We start from the raw sequence: 26,991 nt of genomic DNA, 5'->3' as shown, positions 1-26,991 counted from the left end.
CAGCTTCCGGGAAGAGCATCACTCACTATGGACACTGTATCCTCTCTTAGAGCTAGGATCTATGGTTCCAACTTCAAAAAAATGATACTGTTCCCAGGGCACTATCACACTATCCACTGAAGCAGACGGGGCCTATCACCAACCCTCGTTTATGTTAGAGGAGCAGGTCACGTTGCTCACATCCACAGTGATTCAGAGCAAGGACTAGCACGCTCCCTCATCTTCAGTCTGTTTTTCTCTCCAGGTACCGCACGACTTCCCCCGGGCATACCCACTCTCAACTGGACTCCAGAGCAACTGATCTTGGGCCAGGGCTGGGGACAAGGAGCAAAAGCAGGTCTTAGTGTTTGTGTGTTTGCCCTTGACCTGCCTTTACCCTTGAAGGAACTCCTGTGTTCTTCTGCTCCATGCAATCCAACCACCCCAAGCTGACCTTCCAACCAGTCATTTGGGGCCTTTTTCCTGCTGTCTCTTGGCTATACATACTCAAACTTTGCATTGGAATAAGATTTATTTATTTTTTTTACTTGGCAAAAAGTCAAGTGCTACATTTTTAAAAACAAAATCTCAAACAATCAAATGCATTACCCATCACAGAAGAGGGTCTGGCAACAGTACAAAACATCCTACTTAAGATTTTTTTTTTTTATACAAGTAGGTTTAAAATGAGTTCTGTGAGAACTAAGAAATCTACAGCTTGTAGTTTAATAATAGAAAAAAATTAAGACAATTAAAAGATCTGTAGCATCCAGCATTTTGCTTAATTCCCTGTTTTATAGCACCTATTTCTCTAGGTTAGAAGATGAGAATTCTAGAACCTGTGGTGTATGCCTTGTACCACAGCAAGATAGGGTGGACCTGCTGTCTCCCCTCCCCACCAGCCCCCATCACCAAGGAGAAGACACTCTTTTTTTTCAATCTCCCCACTTACTCCCAGAGCAGAGGGGGATAACTGGGAAAGCAACTTAGAAATCAGAGTGCAGGAATATGACTTCCTTTCCCCAGAATGGGCTGCTGACAGAAGCAGAGTATGTGTTTAGAATGGTGGAGGAGTTTGTGGGTGGGAACAGCTATTATCTGCAACATGATGCATAAAAAGCAAGGAGTAACTGGACATCACGGTCAGTTGCCTGCAAGTTTAAAAACCTCAGACTAAACAGACAGTTCGAGGGAGGAACAAATTACTAATCATATAGATGCTTTACATGCACACCACTGTTGGCTGTAGGCCACCTCATCGCCATCCCAGGGCTGAGCCAACAGAGTGGCTCCACTGTACTAAGAAAAACAAACATTACACACAGGAAGCACTCACTACACACAGATAAATCCCCTGTTCACCCCCACCCTCCAGAACTGAACCCAATTTAGAAAACAAAAGCAAAATCCACTGGGGAGATTAGAAGAAGGGCAAAGAAGTTTCTCCCCAAAGCCAAGGGGACCGAGTATGTGAATTTTAGCAGACTTGAGGCCCCCAGCTCCAGGCCCCTGAGAAACCAGATCAGGTCTTATTTGAGAGGAGGGAGAGGGAGGTTTGGATGTAGATTCTTTTTACGAAGTCCTACCAAGGCTTCTGTAGCCTCCAGAGCTGCATCTTGGATGGAGACCCTGATGTTTTGGGGGGAGTGGCCATTGATTTAACCAGATGGGAAACTGAAGTGGAAGTGACACATACACAGAAATGTTCTCACCTGGGGGACACACAGATGGGAAGGCAGGTGGGAGATGGATTACTTTGGAGTCCTGGCATGAGTCCCCAGGAAGCTTTCAATCTAACTCAAAGGGTTTCCTACTGGTGATTTGTTTTCCTTTCTATTTTTACTTCCTATAATCAGTGTTGTTAGACTTTACAAAACAAGATAAAAACTAGTCCCAAAGCTGGACTCTGTGAATATAGTTGTTTCTTTTATAAATATTTTAATTACAGTAATCCTCACTCCAGATAATTTCAGTGACAAACGGTACTCGCAGGCACACAAGTTCTCACTCACACACACACACACACACACACACAGCCCCCAAACTTTCACAGAAAGTCTGACAGCAACCATATAATTATAAAGGAGCCCCACCTCTCAAGAGTGAAGTAAGGGTGAGAATGACTATGTCAACCTAAAGAAGCCAGAGGGGAGACTGTGTGTCACTTAAAAAAAAATATATAAACAGGAATTAACAATGTCTGATTGAGAAGCCAGAAAGAAAAAAGATAGTAAAGTAAAATTCTGCTTACCAAAAGGGAAAAAAGGAAAAAAAAAAGAGAAAACCCTTTAGATCTCTGTACAGAGGTTCTTCCTGTCAAGTGCCTAAACCATAGGCAAACTCTGGCATTCCCACTAAAATATGAGGGACTCACACCACTGGAAAAAAATCAAAATAAGAAATGGAAACTGAGGATGGAAGTTAGTGAATTTCTGTGCATTCTGGGAGAGACTTAGTTGCCGTTAACTCCAGAGCCCAGCGTAATTTCCATGGAGTCCTGAAGGGAGGGGTCCTCCTGCCACGAAGAGCTTCGTTCCAGACGAGTCGTAGCAGTGTGTGTAGACAGCGTTGGGGAAGGAATCAGTGTCCGAAAAGTAACTCCTCCAGGTTTCGTCATGATTCTGTGGGAAATAAGAGACTCTGAGCACTCGCCGTGGGGCAGAAAAGGTAAACAAGGGACAAGAATGCTTTCTGGGCTCCTTAAGAGGAGAGGGTCCTGTATCTATACAGGAGACTGGTGCTCAGGGGAGCTGGAGCCCCATTTTTCCAAATGAACATTAGGGAGGAGCCAAGCAGGCTGAAGAACTGCTACACAAACCGAAGGTCTTCTCAGGACTGCTGGAACCAAATGCTTTCACAATTCACTGGCAGCCTCAGTGGGAGGTTCCTCTCCTTCCAGCTCTATTATCACCTGGGGGTTATTCTGGGCCAACCGGTGTGTCTTACTGGGCCTGTTTTCCCACAGACATGCAGACACAAAAACAAAACCAAGGGAAAGTGCCTTTCTCTGCTCCAAGGAGTGTCTCTTACTAGTGAAAAACTATGTGGTAGGTGGTGTGTCAGTGGGGGTGGGAGTGGGTGGGTAGAGTGAATACAACTTTTCCGTCACTGTCCAGTAACCATGTGAGGCATGGGCTTACTCACCAGCCAGCCTCTGCCAGTCGTTAGTTTCAGATTCTCCCCTGCTAGTCTGGGCTTGGACCCATAACAAGCTGAGAGCCTCTCTTCCAGGAACCTCTGAGCTCGGATGTCATAGAATAGCAGGGAGCCCTGCCCTGTGCCCACAGTGATGATGTGCTCATAGAAGCTCACTGACCGGATACCTGAGAGAGAGAAAAGTAAAGGGCAATCAGGTCTGCTAGCCAGAACTTCTCTGACACTGAGTTCACATGGCACCCCTAAATACCACAGCGCCTTTCCCAAGGCAGACCTAGCTCACGCACAAGCCAGAGAACCCTGATGCCACACTGCCCATCCACACACTAACAGGAACCTTCCCGTAAGCCTCAGAAGTACCAAATGCCTGATGATGCCCAAGATGCTTTGGGCCCAAGACCGTAAGTATGCCCTGAACCTGCTTGCCTCCCCTCGACTCACTCTGAAGCCACCTTTCATAACTCTAAGTTCTTCTCCATTATATGTTTCCAACCCGTACTGAAACTGAGGGTAATCTGCATATTTACAAATCATTACATTAACAAGGACTTTCTTGTATTTGACCTAAAACCACTACCATGGCACTGCAAGAGGTCTTTATCTGGTATTAAGTGTGTTATGAGAGTGGCAAACAGCCTAGAACTGAAGCACTCAAAGGTGCACTGTCTCTCACTGTGAATTTAAGACAAGTCACCTGATCACTTTGGGTCACAGGGAAAATACATCTGCTGCATCTGTGGATCAGATAAGTGCATGGGATGTGAAGATGTCTCTAAGTACAAAAGAGGTGCTCACTAATATCTGTGAAATCAGTATTTCCTCATTAGGTTTGCAAGCTACTCCTGTAACAGTAACCAAAATCTCTTAAAACTTCATTGCAGACATCATTCCGGCCAAGACTATTTATTCTTTCCCTTACTACTTTCCTTACACACATTATTCTCTGTTCTGAAATGTATTTCAAGAATAACTGAAAACAAATCTAAAACAATGGCCAAAACTGCAGCATCTACACGAAAATAAATACTACTTGAAAGAGAAGATACTGTGCCTTTTAGGACTCCCAGGATAACGTAGCCACATTTTTGCATGAGAAGGGGGTCAATGTCAGATGAAAGGAAACACATTTTGTTAAGTTGGACAACCTGGATTCTGGTCCCTGGCTGTTCCCCCGCCAACCTCTGTGGTGTTTGGCAAGTTATTTAACCAATCTGGGTCTCAGTCTCCTCATCTATAAAATACGGTGTAAACTGCTTCCCACAGGGTCCTTGGTAAGATGAAATGAGATGTCAGACAAAGGTATTCTGAAATCTTAAAGTACAGTACAAATGTAAGTCTCTTTTTATTCCTCAATGAAGAATGAGGGTGCCCTCAGAGAGAATATGCTATTAAAGATTGGGAGGCGGGGGGGGCCTGAAGCCTAATTCACCCAGTGGGTAAGAACTAAACTGAAAATTTTCTTCAGCTTTATTGAGGTATAATTGACATAGAATACACTGCACATATTCAAGGTATACAATTTGAAGTTTTAATATATGTATATATCCATGACACCACCACCACAATCAAAATAACATATTTATCACCCCCAAAAGTTTCCTCATGCCCCTCTGTAAAATCCTCCTCACCCCACCACATCATCCCTTAGCGTAAAAGAATTTTATAGTTCAGGTAGGGTCCCAGCAAAAAACTACCACAAGGAGTAGGGCTCTGTGGAAGAACAAGGAAACCACCAATACGCTGACTATTGGTTTCCATCAAAGGCTTCTGTGGCCACACGTTTGTGTGCGGTGTGCGAAGCTTTGCTGCCATATGCAGGTATTCAATCTCCCCTCTGTGTCACCAAACACCTCCACCAGGTTCCATAAAGATCACTATATTTGCTCCACCAGGTTCCATAAAGATCACTATATTTGTTTGGATCAATACTGAAACTGAAGGTCAAAACCCATTCACAACGCAGCTGTAAGCCTGAGGGGCACATGGGGGCCTCTTACCACTGCCTCGCTCCCTGGAGCAGACAGACTTGACGTTGTATGATGGTTGCCGTGGATCCAAGAAGGAGACATGAGCTTGGGAGCCCACTGCATACACTGACCACTCACTACCATAGGCCAGGCACACATTCTCACGGCAATATGGCAATTTGGTGGAGAGGAGCTGAAAACAGAGAGAGAAGAGATGCACCTATGGCATTACCGGAAAGCACACGGCAGGGCATTGTTCTTACATGCCCACCTCTGTGGGCTTTCCTCATATACCAGACAAACAAAGTCACAGACAAAAAGACACGTACCAATTAAGGAAATAACATCCTGCTCCACCCCTACGTATGTAAGAGAAAGAAAGAATGATGATACTAAATAAGATCTAGGTACTGAAGAGGACCAGTTAGGGAAAAAGGTCAAGCTCGAATTAAATAATCAGAAGCAGAGAGAAAGGCCAAAAGCCACAGGCTGTTTCCAGGGATAACCCCAGGGCACTAAAGCCAAGGTCCCACTCTGTTCTCTCTGCTGGGAAGAGCCACTACCCTTCTCACTGATCTTCAGGTAAAGGGGCTGATTTCTGGCTACCCTCAGCCTAACTCCCCAACTGTATGGGAGCTGTACACTATAGAAAGCACACTCGTGGGACTGCTCAACCCCAGGTAACCCCAATCAGCCTTAACCCTGGATCCTTGTCATTTAGCCAATCCTCAGTGGCTACTGCACGTAAGGGACCAAGCAAGGTCAGTGGAGCTCAAAGGCTGCTGTGACACGAAGGAAATCAATAATTCCTGGAGCTCTGCTTCCTCTTGAAAAAGAGTCTATCATAGAAGTTATAAGCAGCAAAGGCCTCTGGAATAAGACGAGGACAAACGATCCACGGGTAGGTTTAACTTTAGGTAAAAGGTGCTTGCAAATACTGTAAATTAAATCCATACCGTACATGATTATTTTAGAGATGATTAATCTTAGTTTAATTGATCTTCGGTTGCCAATGGCTCCTAACATTTAGGTTTTTCCTGCCCTCACAATATTGCAAATAGTCAATAATCCATAAGCAAATACTTAAATGCACTGTGGATTGGAAGACTGCTAGTTAAAGGAGTCTCTCAGCAAGTCTTTGCAATGTGAAAGAATCACCCCCTCTTTTTTTTTTTTTCCAGTTCTGGACATTAGTTTAATCAGTCATTTTCACCTTCTCTGAAGAGCATAAAAATTTACTCAGTTTGCCAGTATCCCTGTCATGAAATTGCTGTAAGTTGTTCTATATTAATTATTTCACAGGAAATAGACAGATCTCTTATTGTTGGGTAATGGAAATGCGTAGATTATCCTGTACATGTTACTCTGATCAACTGATAACATAGTTTCTGCTGGGTTCCCTCTGACTTCTTTAAAAGACTTTTAAGAGGGGCAGGCCAGACTCAGAATTTCATGCACTATGCAATCACATGCCCAGATCCTTGGAGAATTTGTGCTTTAGACAAGAATGAAAAAGTTTAGGGAGGATTAAAGTATTTTAACTATAAGGTGAAACTACTAAGTCATGTTCATCATACCTTAGACAGTGTATTTTCAGCCTTCCAGAGATGAAAGTAGCCATCCAGAGATACTGCTCCCAATTCCTGCAAAAGCAATGAAAAACAGGTTATACTCACAGCAACTAATATATAACAGTAAGCAGGGGAAGACCCTGCAGGTTGGGGTCCTCCCATTACTCACTCCTATCCTATGATGGTGCCAGGGATTATCAGCCCATCATCTTACCCTACAAAATGCAGCTGTACAGCATATTAAAGCAAGGCTGCTTCTTGACAGAACCCAAGAAGCAAGTCCTGGTTTGAACATGGACACTCATGGTTAAAAAAGCCCATACTATACAATCATACACATGACATCCTGTTTGATAGTTAGAGCAGAGCATGCACATGAAAGACAGTTTTGTAAGTCTCAGTGTGAGAGCTTCTATAAGTAGAGGGTCTAAGCTGGGAGAGATAAGTCTACCCCTAACCCATAAATATGGATGAGAGATAGGAGGCGGCTAAGGGAACTACCCCTCAAATTGTGGCCCGATTCAAATTTTGGGAAAAGAGCCTTTCTTCTCTTCTGGCTCTGGGTCTCCATACTAACACTCTACTTGATAGCCCAGCAGTTTCAGATCTGACTCAAATGATTAAGTTAAGACTTGATGGCAGTGTTGAGAAGAGGCAGTAAAGAATGAAAAGAAACTGAATACAAGAGAGAAGAAAGTGATTGCATGTAGGAAAATCACACCCAAAATAGAGCACCGGCAGGATCACATGCAAATGAGACAGTCAAATCAGAGTGGCCCTGGGGAAACTCTGAGAGGCTAACAGATATGAACCATCCAGAGAATACTCAATGCAAGGGGTGGCTTTCATAATTTCAGTTATAATCTTTCTCAGAGAGAGATTATAAGTAAGCATCCCTCAGCCTTCAAGAGATGCTCTGTGGGCTCAGAACTGAGTTACGTAGTAAGCTCTGACTTGGGGAAGGAGAAGGAGAAGGACAGTGCACCTCCCAAGACATAAGCCAAGAAGCTGAAGCAAGAGGAACAGGCTTCAGGGAACCTTTGGCAAGCTCATACCTTGTTCTTGTTGTTGAAGGCCAGAGCTCGGACCTTGCAGTTGTCAGGGTTTGTGTCCTCCTTGGGGATGTCCTTTAAGGCCTTGTGAGTGATGTGAGCATACACAGGGACCTGTGACACATTGTGCCTTGCATCACTTTTGGTTAACACATCATCTGTCACCTCCCAGAGTCCCATAGAACCATCGCGTGAGCCTGTAGGGCAAGGAAACCACAGATGTCAGACATATCCAACTTTCCATGAGACAGTCCCACAGAAGCCAAATGGGATTTCTTAGTCTAGCTCTTTGTGCACCATGCTCATATGTGCTGAAGCCTGGCCAGGTGGCCCACACCAAAACAGAAAGCAGTATGTATTTTAATAGCTACACCAAGAGGATGATTCAACTGAGGTGTAGGAGTTAAAATATAACCTTTAAGTGTAACATAGTTGGTGGGACTTTTGAAAAGAGAGAATACATTTGATAAAGCTGAGTAATTTTCCAAGCCAAATGCTCAGGTCACTTGGGCATGCATGCATAGGTGATTTCTACTAGGCAATAGGGTTTGGGAACTTCCACTCTAGATCAGTGATGCTTAATATTTTCTGAGTCATGTACCCCTCTGACAGACTTAGGAATGTTAAAGACCCCTTTCTCTAGAAAAATACACAAAAAACCTACCTTGCACACTCAGTTTCAGGGAGCTTCATGGGCCTCTTGAAGAAACCATAATCCCTGAATTAAGAATGACTGTTCTGGGCTTCCCTGGTGGTGCAGTGGTTAAGAATCTGCCTGTCAATGCAGGGGACACGGGTTCGAGCCCTGGTCCAGGAAGATCCCACATGCCGCGGAGCAACTAAGCCCGTGCGCCACAACTACTGAGCCTGCGCTCTAGAGCCCGCGAGCCACAACAATGGAGCCCGCGTGCTGCAACTACTGAAGCCCGTGCGCCTAGAGCCCGTGCTCCTCAACAAGAGAAGCCACCGCAGTGAGAAGCCCGTGCACCGCAACGAAGACCCAACACAGCCAAAAATAAATAAAATAAAATAAATTAAAACAAAATGCCTTAAGAATGACTGTTCTACATTAAGATGAATGCTTAAAAACATAAACAGTTTTCCTTAGGGAACATAATGAAGCACTTAAAAACAAGTCTATGGTATAGTCATAAAACAGTATATCAAGAAACCAATAAAAAGAGCTTCCCTGGTGGCGCAGTAGTTAAGAATCCGCCTGCCAATGCAGAGGACATGGGTTTCAGCACTGGTCTGGGAAGATCCCACATGCTGCGGAGCAACTAAGCCCGTGCGCCACAACTACTGAGCCTGCGCTCTAGAGCCCGTGAGCCTCAACTACTGAAGCCCGCAAGCCTAGAGCCCATGCTCCGCAACAAGAGAAGCCACTGCAATGAGAAGCTCGCGCACCACAACGAAGAGTAGCCCCCGCTCCCACAACTAGAGAAGGCCCACACCCAGCAACAAAGACCCAACTCAGCCAAAAATAAATAAAAAAATAAAATAAAATAACCAATAAAAAAAATGTTTTCAAATTCCTTTCCAGTAGCATTATCTGCCAACACTCCTTTGAGACCAAAAGGTGCCCTTCTCACACTGCAAATCTCCTGAATAGTTCACGGTAAAAATTGTCTAACATGGGATAAATATCATCCAACTTGTTTGTATCATAAGGTTTGTGGACAAAGGTTCAAAGTAGAGGGCTCATCATGTGTGAAATCTAGAAAAGGCCAGAGAGTGAAGGGCACATCTAGAGAACTACGTACGGTTTATAATACAAATTAAAAAAATAAAACTATACAAGTTTTATTATGAAAAATTTCAAGTATATTGAAATGTTGAAAGAATTTTACAATGAATTGTATACTTACACCTATAGTCTACTATCAACATTTTCTTATATTCGGCATATCATATATCTATACATATATCCATCCCTCTATATGATCCCATTTTAACCTACTGATAATCCCATTTTAACAACTCAAATATGTACTGAAAAAAGACTAGCAGGATTGATTTCAAATTGTTAACAGTGACTATCTCTGGGCACAAACTGTGTGGGTAATTCTTTCCTTTTTTGTTTATTTGAATTAAAAAAAATTCTTACAATAAACATGTATTACTTTTACAGTAAAGAAAAAATTATTTTAAGAACTAATCTGGCAGCAACATGAAGATTAGATTGGAGGAGACAAGACTAGAGGCAGAGAGAAAATATGGAAGGACATCGGGGTAATTCAAAAGATAGACGATGAGCACTCAAGTAGACAAGATAGAAAAGAAATTGATGGATATAAGAGATATTTTAGAAAACTGAATCAACATGGCTTGGTAATCTAAGGATACTGAAGAGTCTTAGTTCTCTGGCTGTGCACCTAGGTGGAAGGTAGGAGAATTTACGAATATATGTCAATGGCAGGGGGAGGTGAGGTCCTGGAAGGGAGATGATGAGTTTGAATACACTGAATTTGAGGGGAATGTTCAGGGGTTGATGCTCATCATCAAGTCTGAACATTAACACTGGTTAACAAGTATTGAGCATTTTCAATATGGCAGCCACTAAGCACTACCTCATCTGATCTTCCCAATGACCCTGTGAAGTATATATAATCATTATCCATGTTACAGATGAGGAAATCCAAGTCTCAAAAGCCTTAAATAACTTGCCCTCTGTGCTAATAAGTGGTAAGACCAGGATTCAAATTCAAATCTTTATTATCAGAGCCAATACTCTTTTTTTTTTAAATGCAGCAAAAACTACTGTTAATGGTACATCAAACACTTTTTTATAAATAATAAAACCTTGTTTATTTCCAATTTAACAAGACATCTACATTGACTTAAAACTATTTGGACTTTCTTGCTGATGTGACCTCTCAGAGTATGAAATTCCTGATTTGGATGTGAACAAAGCAGAACTGAAAATTCAAAAGAAACTTTTTTTTTTTTTGGCCGTACCATGCAGCTTGCAGGATCTCAGTTCCCTGACCAGGGATTGAACCCAGGCCCCCTACAGTGGAAGCATGGAGTCCTAACCACTGGACCGCCAGGGAACTCCCCAAGAGAAACACTGTCCCCTGCCCTCCTGCACAGCTGAACGTTAGAACTATTTCCAACTGAGCTGCTTACTGCAAAATTTTGAGGCAGTTTCTCAATCTTTGTATAGTATAACACTCCTCCAAATTGGGCTCCTCGTTAATTGTCTCTGCACATATTAGTTTTAAAATGTATACTGGGGACTTCCCTGGTGAGCCAGTGGTTAAGAATCTGCCTTCCAATGCAGGGGACGCAGGTTCGATCCCTGATCAGGGAACTAAGATCCCACAGGCCGCAGGGCAACTAAACCCGGGCGCTCTAGAGCTCTTGCGCCACTAGAGAGCCCACGTGCTGTAACTGCTGAGAGGCCCGCGCGCCAGCGAATGATCCCGTGTGCCTCAACTAAGATCCAACACAGCCAATAAATAAATATTAAAAAAAAAAAAAGACAGCACAGATCAGTAGCTAACACTTCCTGGGCTTCTTTCACTGTGGTTGTTCTGCCTTTGAACAAATGGGAAGGTTGAGCTGGGAGGATTTTTAAAAAATAAATAAATAAAATGTATACTGTGTTTTTACTGTCTTCCATAATTGTCAACAGTATGTCACACAGCAACTCCATCACTAAGGTAGGGAAGTGTACTAACTTACTTTGATGATTAGGAAACTGAAACACAGCTTCTTTCAACATTTAACAATTTGGAGAACAGAGCATTTGAAGATTAGTGCTTTTACAAAGCTATATTTCCTCAATTTAGATGGCAAAATTATATATTAGGAACATCGATGGAAGGATTTTTGTTGTGTATGTTTATTTATAGTGATTCTACAGTTTATAAGGAAGGTGTATTCTATATTATCATAATTAAAGTCTCAGTAGAAGATGAGAATTATCACGAACATTTAGATTTTAATTTTCCATTAAAGTATAATTCACTTACAATATAATATTAGTTTCAGGTGTACAGCACAGTGATGCATTATTTTTATACTCTATTTATTATAAAATAATGACCATATTTCCCTGTGCCATACAATATATCCTTGTTGCTTATTTTATTTTTTATAAATTTATTTATTTTATTTTTGGCTGCGTTGGGTCTTCATTGCTGCATGCGGGCTTTCTCCAGTTGTGGCGAGCGGGGACTACTCTTCGTTGCAGTGCGCAGGCTTCTCATTGCGGTGGCTTCTCTTGTTGCAGAGCATAGGCTCTAGGTGCACAGGCTTCAGTAGTTGTGGCTCACAGGTTCTAGAGCACACGCTCAGTAGTTGTGGCACACGGGCTTAGTTGCTCCGCGGCATGTGGGATCTTCCCGGACCAGGGCTTGAACCCGTGTCCCCTGCATTGGCAAGCGGATGCTTAACCACTGTGCCACCAGGGAAGCCCTGTTGCTTATTTTATACATAGTACTTTGTATCTCTTAATTCTATACTTCTATCTTGCCCCCTCCCTCTCCCCCCTGGTAACCACTAGTTTGTTCTCTTTATCTGTGAATTTGTTTCTGTTTTGTTATATACGTTCATTTTATTTATTTTTTTGATTCCACATATAAGTAGTAAAGTGTTTGTCTTTCTCTGACTTATTTCACTAAGCATAATACCCTCTAGGTTCATCCACGTTGTTGCAAATGGCAGAATTTCATTCTTTTTTAATGGCTGAGTAATAGTCCATTGTGTATATATACCACATCTTTTTAAAAAACTTTTATTTCATATTGGAGTATAGTTGACTAACAATAGTATGTTAGTTTCAGGTGTACAGCAAAGTGATTCAGTTATACATATACATGTATCTATTCTCTTTCAAATTCTTTTCCCATTTAGGTTATTACAGAATGTTGAGCAGAGTTCCTTGTGCTATACAGTAGGTCCTTGTTGGTTATCTATTTTATTTTTCTATTTTATTTTTTTATGGCCACGCCACATGGCTTGTGGGATCTTAGTTCCCTGACCAGGGATTGAACCTGCACCCTCTTCAGTGAAACCACAGAGTCCTAACAACTGGACCACCAGGGAATTCCCTGGTTATCTATTTTAAACATAGCAGTGTGTACATGTCAATCCCAAACTCCCAATCTATCCCTCCCTGCCTGTAACCATAAGTTCATTCTCTAAGTTTGTGAGTCCGCTTCTGTTTTGTAAGTAAGTTCATTTGTATGAACTTTTGTTGTTGTGTTTTTTTTTATATTCCACATGTAAGCAATATCATATGATATTTGTCTTTCTCTGTCTGACTTACTTCACTTAGGATGATAATCTCCAGGTCCATCCATGTTGCTGCAAATGGCATTATTTCATTCTTTTTAATGGCTGAGTAATATTCCATTGTATATATGTACCACATCTTCTTTATCCATTCATCTGTTGATAAGACACATAGGTTGCTTCCATATCTTGACTATTACATATGATGCTACTAAGAATACTGGGATGCGTGTATTTTTTCGAATTAGGGTTTTCATTTTCTTTAAATATATATCTAGCTGTAGAATTGCTGGATCATATAGTAGTCCTATTTTTAGGGTTTTTTTTCAATTTTTTTAAATTGAAAAAATATTTATTTATTTGGCTGCGTTGGGTCTTAGTTGCGGCACATGGGATCTTCGGTGCGGCATATGGGATCTTTCGTTGTGGCACACGGGCCTCTCTCTAGTTGTGGCACATGGGCTCAGTAGTTGTGGCACGCAGGCTCTCTAGTGTGGTGCATGGGCTCTAGAGTGTGAGGGCTCAGTAGTTGTGGCATGCAGGCTTAGCTGCCCTGAAGCATGTGGGATCTTAGTTCCCTGACCAGGGATCGAACCCACGTCCCCTGCATTGGAAGGCAGATTCTTAACGAAGGCAGATTCTTAACCACCGGACCACCAGGGAAGTCCCTATTTTTAGTTTTTTGAGGAATATTTATACTTTTTTTCATAATGGCCACACCAATTTACATTCCTACCAGCAGTGTACTAGGGTTCCCTTTCCTCCACATCCTCACCAACATTTGAAGACTTTTTGATGACAGCCATTCTGACAGGTGTGAAGTGATTATTATCTCACTGTGGTTTTGATTTGCATTTCTCTGATGATTAGCAATTTTGAGCATTTCCTCATGTGCCTGTTGGCCACTGTATATCTTCTTTGGAAAAATGTCTATCCAGGTTTTCTGCCCAATTTTTAATTGGGTTGTTTATTTTTTTATATTGAGTTGTATGAGCTGTTTATATATTTTGGATAACCCTTATTGGTCATATCATTTGCAAACATTTTCTCCCATTCCATAGGTTGTCTTTCTGTTCTGTTGATGGTTTCCTTTGCTATGCAAAAGCTTTTAAGTTTAATTAGGTCCCATTTGCTTATTTTTGCTCGTTTCTTTTGCCTTAGGAGAGAGAGATGAAAAATATTGCTACAATTTATGTCAAAGAGTGTTCTGCCTATGTTTTCTTCTAGGAGTTTTATGGTTTCCAGTCTTCCATTTAGGTCTTTAAACCATTTTGTTAGTTTTGCATATTGGTGTGAGAAAATGTTCTAATTTCACTCTTTTACATGTAGCTGTCCAGTTTTTCCAGCACCGCTCTTCACTGGAGACTGTTTTTTCTCCATAGTATATTCTTTGTCATAGATTTATTGACCAGAAGTGTGTGGGTTTACTTCTGGGCTCTCTGTTCTGTCCCATGGATCTATATGTCTCTTTTTGTTCCAGTACCATGCTGGGGTTTTAAAAAAAATAATTAATTAATTACTTTATGGCTGCGTTGGGTCTTCGTTGCCGCACACAGGCTTTCTCTAGTTGCGGCGAGCAGAGGCTGCTCTTCGCTGCGGTACATGGGCACCTCACTGCGGTGGCTTCTCTTGTTGCCGAGCACGGGCTCTTGGCACGCGGGCTCTAGAGCGCAGGCTTGGCAGTTGTGGTGCATGGGCCTAGTTGCTCCGCAGCATGTGAGATCTTCCCAGACCAGGGCTCGAACCCGTGTCCCTTGCATTGGCAGGTGGATTCTTAACCATTATGCCACCAGGGAAGTCTTACCATGCTGTTTTGGTGACCAAAGCTTTGTCGTTTAGTCTGAAGTCAGGGAGCATGCTATCTCTAGCTTTGTTCTTTTTTTCCTCAAGATTGCTCTGGCAATTTGGGGTCTTTTGTGATTCCATATAGATTTTAGGATTGTTTGTTCTACTTCTATGAAAAATGTCATGGGTATTTTGATAAGGATGGCATTAAATCTGTAGATTGCTTAGGGAAATAGAGACATTTTAACAATATTAATTCCTCCAATCCAAGAACATGGGATATCTTTCCATTCCTTTGTATCATCTTCAATTTCCTTCATAAATGTTTTACAGTTTTCAGAATATAGGTCTTTCACTCAGAGTCAATATTCTTTTTTCTTTTTAAATTAAAATATAGCTGATTTACAATATTATATTAGTTTCAGGTGTACAGCAAAGTGACTCAGTATTTTTGCAGATTACATTCCATTATAGGTTATTACAAGATACTGGGTATAATTCCCTGTGCAGCAGTCCCCAACTGCTGGGAATAGGGACCGTTTCATGGAAGACAATTTTTCCATGGACCGGGGGGTGGGGGCTGGGGGAGTGGAGATGGTTCAGGCAGTAATGCAAGCATTGGGGAGCGATGGGGAACAGCAGATGAAGCTTTGCTCGCTCATCCGCAGCTCACCTCCTGCTGTGTGGCCCAGTTCCTAACAGGCCATGGACCGGTAGCGGTCCGCGGTCTGGGGGTTGGGGACCCCTGCTATACAGTATATCCTTGTTGCTAATCTATTTTACATACAGTAGTTTATATTGGTTAATCCCATAATCCTAATTTGTCCCTACCCCCTCCCTCTCCCCTTTGGTAACCACAGCTTTGTGTTCTATATCTGTGAGTCTGTTCCTGTTTTAGAGCCAATATTCTTAAAACCTGCTATACTGTTCACAAAATGCAGACTTGGAAGCTATCAGCCTGAAAACATAGAATACTCACAGCCTATATGAAAAAAGAGAAGGGAAGCTCCCAGAATAAGCCACATCCTGGCTCCTAACAATCACACTTAGTGCAAGTTACTGTCATACAGATAGTCCCTATAGAGGTGACATGATTCAGCCTTTGCCTTCAAGGAGCTCTCATTTCTTGGGGAGACAAATGACAGGGAATCCAAAAGCTTCTGAACCACTACTGAATAATTCTGAACTGTGACTATGCTTGTCCATTAGATTTATTTTCCCTCCTGGCTGCTTTCTATTGCCTTGCAAAGAATCCAAAGAAGAAACATTTACGTTCCCTTAGCTTTGTGCGTAGCAGTTCTAAGCATGGGCTTGGAACTCAGAGCTGGATTCAGATCCTGAGTCCATCTCTCACCATCTGTGTAGCCTTTGGCAAATTATAACTTCTCAGAATCTACATTTTCTCATTTGTGAAATAAGGCTCATAATGCAAACCTTCTAGGACTGTTCTGAGGATTCTATGAGATAACACACATGAAGTACTTAATTTAGCAACTCTTACAAATTTTTTAAAAATTTGGGAATCTGGAATGGGGGATTATATTTTTACATAGCATATATTTTTACCCAGCAAAACTGGTTGGCACTCTGAGCCTAATTTCTAGGCTGCTGTGGGTATTCAGAAAGCATTTGAGTATCTCTAGGTTATCTTCTCTACACTCATTTCCATGTATTTTTTCTGACTGTTCTACCACTGGGAGAGAAATTCCCCTAATCCTGTATAGCTTTATCAACACTATATAGTTGTACAGAAAGTAACAGTTGCTCCTAATACTTTGCAGAGCACACCAACTTTTCCAAAAGCACTTTCACAACTATTGTCTCAGTGAAGCCCCACAAAAATGTTGAGGCTAACATGCTAATACACAGGCTCTTTGGAACAAGGCAGAGTATGAATAATAATTGTGCTAGTACTTCCACTTTGCAGATCAGGAATATACAAGGGGAATGACTTATCCAAGGTCACATGGTAAGTCAGGAGAAAGAGTATTAGAAACAAGGTTTCCTGGCCCCTCGCTGATGGTCGGTTTACTGGGCTATTTCCAATCACACTACTCTCCTTCTTCAACTTCTAGCTTCCCTCCCTCCCTGCCACACCAGAACTCCCTACAAAAGGGCAATTTTACCAGATACCGCCATAGTGTCACTGATCCATGCAATGGAAAAGATCCAGTCCTTGTGTCCATCCTTCAAGAGGAGGGAATGACAGGTACAGAGAGAGAAAAAAAAAAAGGAAAAAAAGAAATCAGTAAAATAAGGATTACAATGTTCACCCCTGAAAAGCTTACGAGTCTGACTGAAAATATCTTTGTAAAAATTACAATTCTAATCTCTGATGATTTCAACCCAAATGGAATGATCCCACAATTTTTAACTTCTGTCTTGAGAAGCTCAAAGCTGGAATAAAACTGGCATTCTTGTGGACAATAAACATGGCCGGTGGACACACAGCTCTAGCATTCTATCTCTGGATGTTCTACTTGTGGTTCCTACGCACAATTACCCACTTCTCATCCCTCCAACACACCTCCTCGCACTCTCCCCTTGCTTCCTGGGAGAATATAGCTACAACTGACCTCTATGCTGTTCCATCTGTCTGGTACTCTCTTCCTCCAGACATCAGCATGTCTTGCACCCTCATTTCCTTTAAGTCTCCCTGCTCAAATGTCATTCTTATCAAAGAGGCCCTCCCAACTATCCTCTGAAATAGCATTCTCCACCATGCTCTCTCCCTTTAGCCTGCCTTTACTCTTCTCCACGGCTCTCATCACACTCTGACATACTGCTGGTACATTTTTGTTGGTTTATATGCCTCCCTTCACTTGAGTGCAGGCTTCAAGAGGGTAGGGGCTTTGTCTGTTTTATTCACTGCTATGTCCCCAGTGTCTGAAACAATGACCGGCCATAGAAGGGTCAAAAAATAGTTGCTGAATGAATAACTTAATAAACCCTTCTGACTATGGGCAGTAGGAGATGTGTAACCACTGTGGTGTGGACTCAAACACCAACCCACCGCTGATGGCCTCTGAGGTGTACTGCTCGCCTCCTTATTAGACATACCCTCTGCCAACATATCTGATACTCCCTGTGGTGAGTGGAATACCAACTCTGAAATCTCCACCCCCATACCTCACCATTACGCACCCCCAACCCAAGTCCACAGAAGTCTAGAGGAAACTGTCCCTTCCTGGGGGGCTTGTGGGATGAGGACTGGGCTCTGTTAAAAAACAAGGCTACCTCTATCTACAATTATTGGGGAGACTTACATCTCCCACACACACAGGATCTAGTGTAGGCAGCCGGTAGATAGCAAGGCTGTTGGGGTTGTCTCCTCCGGTGGCTAACAGTGTTCTAGAGGGATTCAGCTCGATAGCATGGATACCACAGCCCTGCTGTGTCACACCGCCGGGCTCCCGGTCCTTCAGAATGGGGATCTTGGTGATCTGGCTTGTCTGGACATCCACTACAAACAGCTACAAGAGAAAAGGGATAAAGAAGCTGAACGCAGTTTCTCTTCAGTGTGGCTAACGCTGGGTACAAACATCCATTCATTCACTCAGTTACCCATCAAACATTTAATTAATGTCTACTACGTTAGACCCTGGGCATTATTAAACGCATGGTCAGGGTGACACTAGTCAAATGAAACATGTAAATAAGAAAACAAAACAGAGATAGATATAATATGCTACATAAACACAGAGAGGAAGAAGTAAATTCTGCCTGGGATTCAAAGATGGCTTCAAAGAGGATTATGGATCTAATGAACCTGATGAAAGGTTTTCTACCAGTTCAAGCATATTTTATATAACTCTTCTTTTTTACTATTTATTTATTTTATTTCTTTATTTTCCTTAACTTTTTTTTTGGCTGTGTTGGGTCTTAGTTGCGGCACACAGGATCCTTGTTGAATCATGCCAGATCTTTTCATCATGGAGCATGGTCTGCTTGGGTTTCTCTCTAGTTGTGGCGAGTGGGCTCCAGAGCACATGGGCTCTGTAGTTTGTGGCACGTGGGCTCTCTCGTTGAGGCGCGTGAGCTTGCTAGATGTGGCATGCAGGCTTAGTTGCCCTGTGGCATGTGGGATCTTAGTTTCCCGAGCAGGGATCAAACCTGTGTCCCCTGCATTAGAAGGTGGATTCTTTTTCTGTTTTGTTTTTTAAAGATTTTTTAAAAAATTTATTTATTTTATTTTTGACTGCATTGGGTCTTCCTTGCTGAGTGCGGGCTTTCTCTAGTTGCGGTGAGCGGGGGCTCTTCGTTGCGGTGAGCGGGGGCTCTTCGTTGCAGTGCGCAGGCTTCTCGTTGCAGTGGAGAAGGTGGATTCTTTACCACTGGACCACCAGGGAAGTCCCTATATAACTAATTCTTATCTAACCATGCATAGAAGCTTATAAACAAAACACATCAAAACCACTATTAGACATACCTATAAACATTACCACATTTGCAAGAGTGACCTGAGACAAGACAAGGTAAGAGATATTCATCTCACTGCTTATCTATTACACACACATTCTGTTTTGTGCCACCATGCCTTTGCTCATGCTGCTGCTTCTGCCTGAAATGCTCTTATCCACTTCTGTACCAAACTAACCCCTTTTCACTCTCCAAAATTCAATTCAGAGAAATACTTTATGGAAAAGATCAGTCTTAGACAAAGGGCATTCCCAGTGGAGTCTTTTATTTTTTAGGCTGTGCTGGGTCTTAGTTGCGGCAGGCAGCTCCTTAGTTGTGGCTCGCAGGCTCCTTAGTTGCGGCACATGAGCTCCTTAGTTGTGGCAGGCGGGCTCCTTAGCTGTGGCACATGAACTCTTAGTTGCGGCATGCATGTGGGATCTAGTTCCCTTACCAGGGATTGAACCCGGGTCCCCTGCATTGGGAGTGCAGAGTCTTAACCACTGCGCCACCAGGGAAGTCCCTGGAGTCTATTATTATTAAGCTCTTTATGTGATTCAATGATTCATTTATTCACTCACTGATTCAGCACCAACTAAATGCCAATAATTGTTCTGGATGCTAGAAATATAACTACTAGGAATGATCTCTGGCCTCATATACCTTATAGTCTAGGTAGTTCATTTAAAATCCTATCAGCAATTCTCAGAGTGAAGCCAAATCATGTTATATCGTTGTATAAAATAACCTACTGCTTGCACAGGAAGATCTATGAAAGGAGAAAGCAGGTAAGCCTTAAATTTAAAATAGAAAAAGGAAAGGAAGAGTAGCTAGAACAAGACCGCCAGGTAGAGACTGAGGAAAAATTTTAAAAGGGAAGGTGGAGAGAGGGGAACCACTCCTGAGTCTGTAGGCCCTGAGAACTACTTAAGGCAGACCTCCTGCCTAACAGTCACAGTCACTGATGTGTCTGGCAGGCATTTTTTTTTTTTTTGACAGGCATTTTTAAACTCAATGTGTCTAAAACAAATACTCTTCCTCCCCAAATTACTCATTTCATCTAATGCCACCAAAATCTGCCTGGTCACACAAGCCTGGGATTCATCCTAGACTCCTCCTCCCTCATTCCCACCATCCCAGCTAGTCCTGCCAAACTATCTCCTAAATATTCTTACAGTTGGCTCCTTCCTCTCCATCCTCTCTCCTCTAGACAACTGCAACTGGTCTTTGTGCCTTCAGGCAAGGTCACCATCAAAACTATCCTCCTGGGCTTCCCTGGTGGCGCAGTGGTTGAGAGTCCGCCTGCTGATGCAGGGGACGTGCACGGGTTCGTGCCGCGGTCCAGGAAGATCCCACGTGCCGCAGAGCGGCTAGGCCCGTGAGCCATGGCCGCTGAGCCTGCGCGTCCGGAGCCTGTGCTCCGCAACGGGAGAGGCCACAACAGTGAGAGGCCCGTATACCGCAAAACAAACAAACAAACAAACAAAACAACCTATTCTCCATACTATAATCATTCATCTTCATAAAAATGGAAATCTTCCCATGTCAATTAAAAAATATCCAATGGTTCCCCTTTACCTAAATTCAAGCCCCTTAGCATGGCATCAAGACTCTTCTCAATGTGGCCCCTACCTATCTCTCTAGCTTCAAATCCTGCCATGGACCTTATACTCTAGAAAGAACTGCTTATTAATTATTATTCACACAAATAATAATTATTTTATTTTTGACTGCATTGGGTCTTCAATGAAGACTCTCCAATGAAATATAATTATTTTGTTTCATGCTCATGCTGTTCACAATGCCAGAAATGCTTCCTCCTACTCTTTTCTTTACCTGGCCATCACGTCCTTACCTTTCATGATTCAGTTCAGACATGTCCTCTATGAATATTCCTTAATGTCCAGGCTGGTTAAGTTCCTCTCTTGTAGGCTCCCAAGACAGCCCTCTACCCACAATACTTAGATATTATCACAGTTTCAAAATCTTTACTTGTCTCGGGCTTCCCTGGTGGCGCAGTGGTTAAGAATCCGCCTGCCAATGCAGGGGACACGGATTCAAGCCCTGATCTGGGAAGATCCCACACGCCACGGAACAACTAAGCCTGTGCACTACAACTACTGAGCCTGTGCTCTAGAGCCTGCGAGCCACAACTACTGAGCCCAAGTGCTGCAACTACTGAAGCCTGTGTGTCTAGAGCCCATGCTTTGCAACAAGAAAAGCCACCGCAATGAGAAGCCCGCGCACCGCAACAAAGACCCAACACAGCCAAAAAAAAAAAAAAAAAAAAAAAAAAAAAATCTTTACTTGTCTCTCTTCTCCATTAAGCTAATAATGTCCTTCCAATTCCAAGAGCAGGGGGTTTACCCTGTTTGGTTCTATTCTCCTGCCCCAACCATGCAGAGCTACATAGTAAGTGCTTACAGTAACCACCTTTCAAGGGACCTGCCCAATGATGTTAGGGGGCCCCCACATCCCTGCACTCAGAGTGGGGGCTGAGTTTGATACAGCCCAGATTTCCAGATCACAGCACTGTCCTGGGGTGGCCTCCTGGCTCAAGGAGAACCAGTCCAGAGGCTAGACTGGACTGGGTCATTCAAATTCTCTCAGCAATATGGAACTGGCTGGTGGCACTAAACCAAACTGTCTGGGTGGCCATTTTCTACCAAAGCCAGTCCCCAGAGAAAAGGAAACAGAAGACAGGAAGCATGCACATCCCTGGTTCCTAGGGGCTTTCCAACTCCTAGTTGTTTTTCTGAGATCCAGGGATACTTCCTGCTCTTCAGGTTTGCAAGCTAGCCCTTCCAATAAATGTGAGTGGATTTCTTACCCTTTTAAACAAACGATCTCTAACCAACACAGCCCCTCAAATGTTTAATAAAGCAAAATGTACTGCCCACTTACACTTTTGTGTTGTGTGGGACAGTGCAACCATAATATATTGGCTTCTAGATCAGTGATTCTCAAACTGATTATAATACAATATAATATAATATAATAACCTGGGGAATTTTCTTTTTTAAAAAAATACTACAAAACAAACACAACTCCCAGGGACTTCCCTGGTGGTCCAGTGGTTAAGACTCCGTGCTCCCAATGCAGGGGGCCTGGGTTCGATCCCTGGTCAGGGAACTAGATCCTGCATGTCACAACTAAGAGCCCGCATGCCGCAACTAAGAGCCAGCACAGCCAAATAAATAATAAATAAATAAATATTTAAAAACAATTCCCAGGCCCTACCCTAAAACTCCTCCAATTAGAATTTCTGAGTTTGGGGCCAGTAAAAGTGAATTTTTTTCAAGGATCTCCAGGTGAATCTAATGACTGCCCATGTTTAACAATCACTGATCTAGAGCTTTGCTATTCAAAGGAGTATCTGGAAGCTTCTTAGAAACAAAGAATCTCAGGCCTTCACCCTAGACCTATTAAATCAGCATCTGGAGTTTCTCAAGATCTCCAAGTACACTGAAGTTTGAGAAGCACTGATGTAGAGAGAAATCTACTCTGTACACTAAGGACGATGCATTTGATAAGACACAACCCTATGCCTTAAAACAGGGCTCCATTTCTGCCACCCAGAAAAGGTGAAGAGAAAAAGCTTCATCTATTCAGGTCCAAGAAAGTCTTAAGCCCAACCTCTCCAGTTTTGGACTTGAGAGAGACCTAGGTTTGAATTCCATTGGTTACTTAGTAGCTATGTGATCTTGATCAAGTCACTTTCACCTTTCTGAATCTTGTTTCTTATCTATAAAACTCGAATAATATTATTTATCTAATAGGGTTGCTAGGAGGTCTAATAAAATGTAAAGTATCTAGCACAGGGCTCAGCACAGAATAGGTACTTAACAAGTACTAGCTAATAGTAACATTCTATTCTAATGTTTGTTTCATTCAGTAGGTTATAATGGCTTCTACACTAGATGAAAAAGATTTCATACAAGGGAAATGCAAACAGCTGGCTCTGTAGAGGCCCAGGAAACCAAGAGTTTACCCCCAACCTCACCCTCATCCTTGCAAGAGGAATGACTAAGCACCATGTGAAGGACAGAGCCTTTTTGCTTTTTCAGAGGAAGGAACAGGGATGTGGATGGAGTGCCAGAGACTATCTCCCCAAGCTGTCTGACAAAGGGTCAAGGCTTCAAACAGCTCCTGTAACATTTCCCAGAATGAGGCTGCTCCACATTAACCTACTGGGATCCCTGCCAGAAACCAGCAGCAGGGCAAGATAAGCTTGAGGCTTAATGGCTCCCTGCAACTTACAAGTTAGGACAGAGGGAAAAAAGAAAGCAAAGGCCTTACAATCAGGAAGATTGTATGACTAGTGAGTACACCTCTAAGTGCATGTATCTGCATATAGACATATGCAATTGTGTGTATAGAAAGTCAAGGTGGCTTAATAAAATGGAGGGAGGGGAGATTCACAAAGTATCAGAGTGTTTTAGATGGAGGTTAATGGAGAAAGTAAAGCAAATCCACATAGGTCGCACAGAGAGGATGACTATACCAAGTCAGACGGTAAAAGGCAAGAGGGCAGCTTAAGTATGGGAAAGGGAGGATAATTGAAATCAAGCAGAGGAATACATTTCCTCTCCCAAACGGAGATGGGGAGGAGCAAAGGAGAGAGCCAAGATCCAGAAACACAACAGGAAATGGTTAGACAATATGTATGTAAAATGAAAAATGTGTAAACTCTGCAATTTCAATTTTAGAAATTTATGATAAGGAAATAATGACAGGTGAACAATTTTAATTATAGTGAATTTAATTAATTAATTAATTAATTTGGCCCTGCTGTGCAGCACGCGGGATCTTAGTTCCCTGACCAGGGACTGAACCAGTGCCCCTATAACGGAAGCACAGAGTCTTAACTACTGGACTGCCAGAGAAGTCCCAAATTACAGTGAATTTTAAACCAGTGAAACACCACAGGGGATTGGGAATATCCACACAATGGATTATTATACAGCCTTTAAGAATGATGGAGTAGAGGATATTTATTAACATGGAAAGTTGGTCATGCTACGTTATTAAATGAATACCCTCCCTTTTAAAAACATGAGTCCAGGGACTTCCCTGGTGGCTCAGTGGTGAAGATTCCCAATGCAGGGGGCCTAGGTTTGACCCCTGGTCAGGGAACTAGATCCCAAATGCATGCCTCAACTAAGAGTTTGCATGCCACGGAGCCGGCGAGCTGCAACAAGGAGCCTGTGAGCCACAACTAAGGAGCCTGCTTGCTGCAACGAAGGAGCCCATGTGCCACAACTAAGGAGCCCACCTGCCACAACTAAAACACAGTGCAACCAAATAAATATTAAAAAATAATAAATAAAAAATAAAAATGCATCCAGGAATGTTGATTTTTTTTTTCCCTCAGGGAACACATATGACGTGCATAATTAAAAGATAAAAGAAAAGGACCACAGGCCCTGAAATGAGCTGCACTTACTCAGGACTCCAATGATGTCCAAGAGAATCGGGCATTCTGTCCAGCCCATCTCTAAAAGCTTGCTGCCTACTCACCTGCATCCTGCTGTGCAGGAGACAGGGGTATGGCCGAGATCAATAAGCTGCTTGAACAATATCAAGACTCTATAGCTATAAATATTTTAGACTGTTCAGGAGCTAGAAGAGTTGTCACACCTAGAAAGTTGAGTCACTGTTTCTATTGCAAGTCTATTAAAGGAAAGACCCATGTGGTTGTTTAAAGTAAAATAACATGGTTGGGGTCCAAATTACAAAAGTAACACGTCATAAACTTGTAAAACATAGAAAAGGGGAAATCAGAAAATGAACACCACCACTACTACCACTTGGTGTATTTTTTTCAGGTCCTTCACTATATACCCAGTCAAATGCATACATATTTTTCTCCATTTATAAAAATGTGACCTCATATATATTATTTTATATCTTTTAACACCTTTTCAAATTAATCTATATACCTTTAAATAATTTTTAATGGCTTTAAGGTGATTCGCTGCATGGGTATGCTAGAATTTATCGAACACATTCCCTGTTATCGAACATTTATGCTGTATCCAAATTTTCAGTAATGCAAAACACACTGCAGTGAACATTCTTGTATCTAAATCCAGGTGCCTGTGCTATGCTAAGATCTCTTACTCTTTGAATTGTGAATCTAAGCTGCTCCTCCAAAAGACGGCTATAGGGCTGGCTTGCTGAAATCAGCAATGGTACTTGGTATAAGGTCCTGAGTTCTGATATTTTCCCACTAGAATCATGATTTTGTGGGAGGAGGACCAAATTAGGATTTACAATTATCCTGAATTTAAGTAACATAATAATTCTTTTTTTTTTTTGGTGTGGGGGCACGCAGCTTGCAGGATCTTAGTTCCCCAACCAGCGACTGAACCCAGGCCCTCGGCAATGAAAGCATGGAGTCCTAACCACTGGATCACCAGGGAATTCCCAGTAACATAATTCTTTACAAGCGTTTAACATGTCCAGTAAACTGATTCTTAACCCCTGATCTTGGAGGGCTCTGTTGAAAATGGAATAAGTCCTGAGAGTCAGCTTTGGCAAGACACCTAAGATTTTGCCTGGTATCCGCCAAAGTCACCTAGTGAAGAGCCTCTGACAGTACACCACAGAGGTTTAGCTACCTCAAGCACCGTGACAAACATCTGGTAAAAAATTGCTCTTAGGTTGTAAAATTAGAACTCAACTGAGTGTTGCCTTTATCTAAATACAAAGCCCATGTCCTACTTCCAAGTGATATACCATCCAATCAGAGAATAGAAAGGTAAACAAAAGAATTGGTCAACTAGCCTGATTTTACACAGATCCTCATTTCTTCCTATGGAAGATGAAAATTAATTCCTATAGTACTGAAGGATACTAATAGTTAATGTATAGATTATTCAGAAGAAAACAAGATATTCTCAGCTTTTTGTTCCCCAGAGCATTTCAAGGCATAAGACCTTCTACTCAGAATTAAAAGGAAGCCTTATCTCTAAACTGCAAACTACTGGAGAGCAGATTGTCATTACACACTAATTAATTATCTAGTATATTAAGAGATTATAAACTTTTAATAATAACAGTTTAAAACAATAACATAATCCCTATTCTCTCATTCTTACTTCCTGAGCCTTACAGCACAAAGACTTAATGATAATATGATTATGTATCTGCCCACTGAAAAGCAAGAACTCTCTCCAGCTGTTATCTGGAGCTCCAAAAATCTTCTGTGACTTGAGAGGGGAACTCCTTTTGCCGTATATCCTACCACTGTATTTCCAAGCTCTTTCTTTACACCCTTTCCCTAGAGAGGAGGTATACTCCATGACTGCTCAATCTTCGTCAGCAAACAAGACAAGCATTGAATGGCAACCTGGCAAGGCCACTTTCACCATTGCTTTAGGCTAAGAAAAAACATCTAGCTTAAGTAACTTTTTTTTTTTAATTATAGAGTTTATTGACAATACTTTATCTACAATACTGGAAATAAAAAATGCAAGCAAGATTGCTCAGAATCCTATCTCTCGGGACTTTCCTGGTGGTCCAGTGATTAAGAATCCACCTTCCAATGCAGGAGACTCCGGTACCATCCCTGGTCAGGGAACTAAGATCCCACATGCCACGGGGCAACTAAGCTCGCACGCTGCAACTACTGAGCCCGTGTGCCACAACTACAGAGCTCACGCGCCCTGGAGCCCCTGCGCCACAACTAGAGAGAAGCCCACGCACTGCAACAAAGAGCCCGCACACCACAACAAAAGATCTTGTGTGCCGCAAGACACGACACAGCCAAAAAAATAAATAAAAAAAATCCTATCCCTCTTTTCAAGTCTGTTTTACATTTGTCAAGTTCCTGTTCAG

The 26,991-nt window shown here is 42.3% G+C and overlaps 1 protein-coding gene across 2 annotated transcripts in view; it reads right to left on the bottom strand.

Moving 5' to 3' along the window:
• Nucleotides 1-492: 492 nt before the first annotated feature.
• The window catches only part of DCAF12 (DDB1 and CUL4 associated factor 12), a 42,191-nt gene continuing 15,692 nt past the window's right edge, over nucleotides 493-26,991 (bottom strand). For both annotated transcript variants that reach the window (XM_049711106.1, XM_004275092.2), the window contains exons 3-9: nucleotides 18,018-18,224; nucleotides 16,878-16,938; nucleotides 7,729-7,922; nucleotides 6,680-6,745; nucleotides 5,133-5,295; nucleotides 3,124-3,302; nucleotides 493-2,600 (exon numbers count right to left, since the gene is read on the bottom strand). In XM_049711106.1, the coding sequence (XP_049567063.1) occupies nucleotides 2,442-2,600; nucleotides 3,124-3,302; nucleotides 5,133-5,295; nucleotides 6,680-6,745; nucleotides 7,729-7,922; nucleotides 16,878-16,938; nucleotides 18,018-18,224 (1,029 nt within the window). In that variant the 3' untranslated portion in view covers nucleotides 493-2,441. The remainder of the gene's footprint in view (nucleotides 2,601-3,123; nucleotides 3,303-5,132; nucleotides 5,296-6,679; nucleotides 6,746-7,728; nucleotides 7,923-16,877; nucleotides 16,939-18,017; nucleotides 18,225-26,991) is intronic.

This window comes from Orcinus orca, chromosome 6, assembly GCF_937001465.1.
Source record: "Orcinus orca chromosome 6, mOrcOrc1.1, whole genome shotgun sequence".
Classification (NCBI taxonomy): Eukaryota; Metazoa; Chordata; class Mammalia; order Artiodactyla; family Delphinidae; genus Orcinus; species Orcinus orca.
Note: the sequence above shows the minus strand (reverse complement) of the source record. Positions and strands in the feature narration are given on the sequence as shown.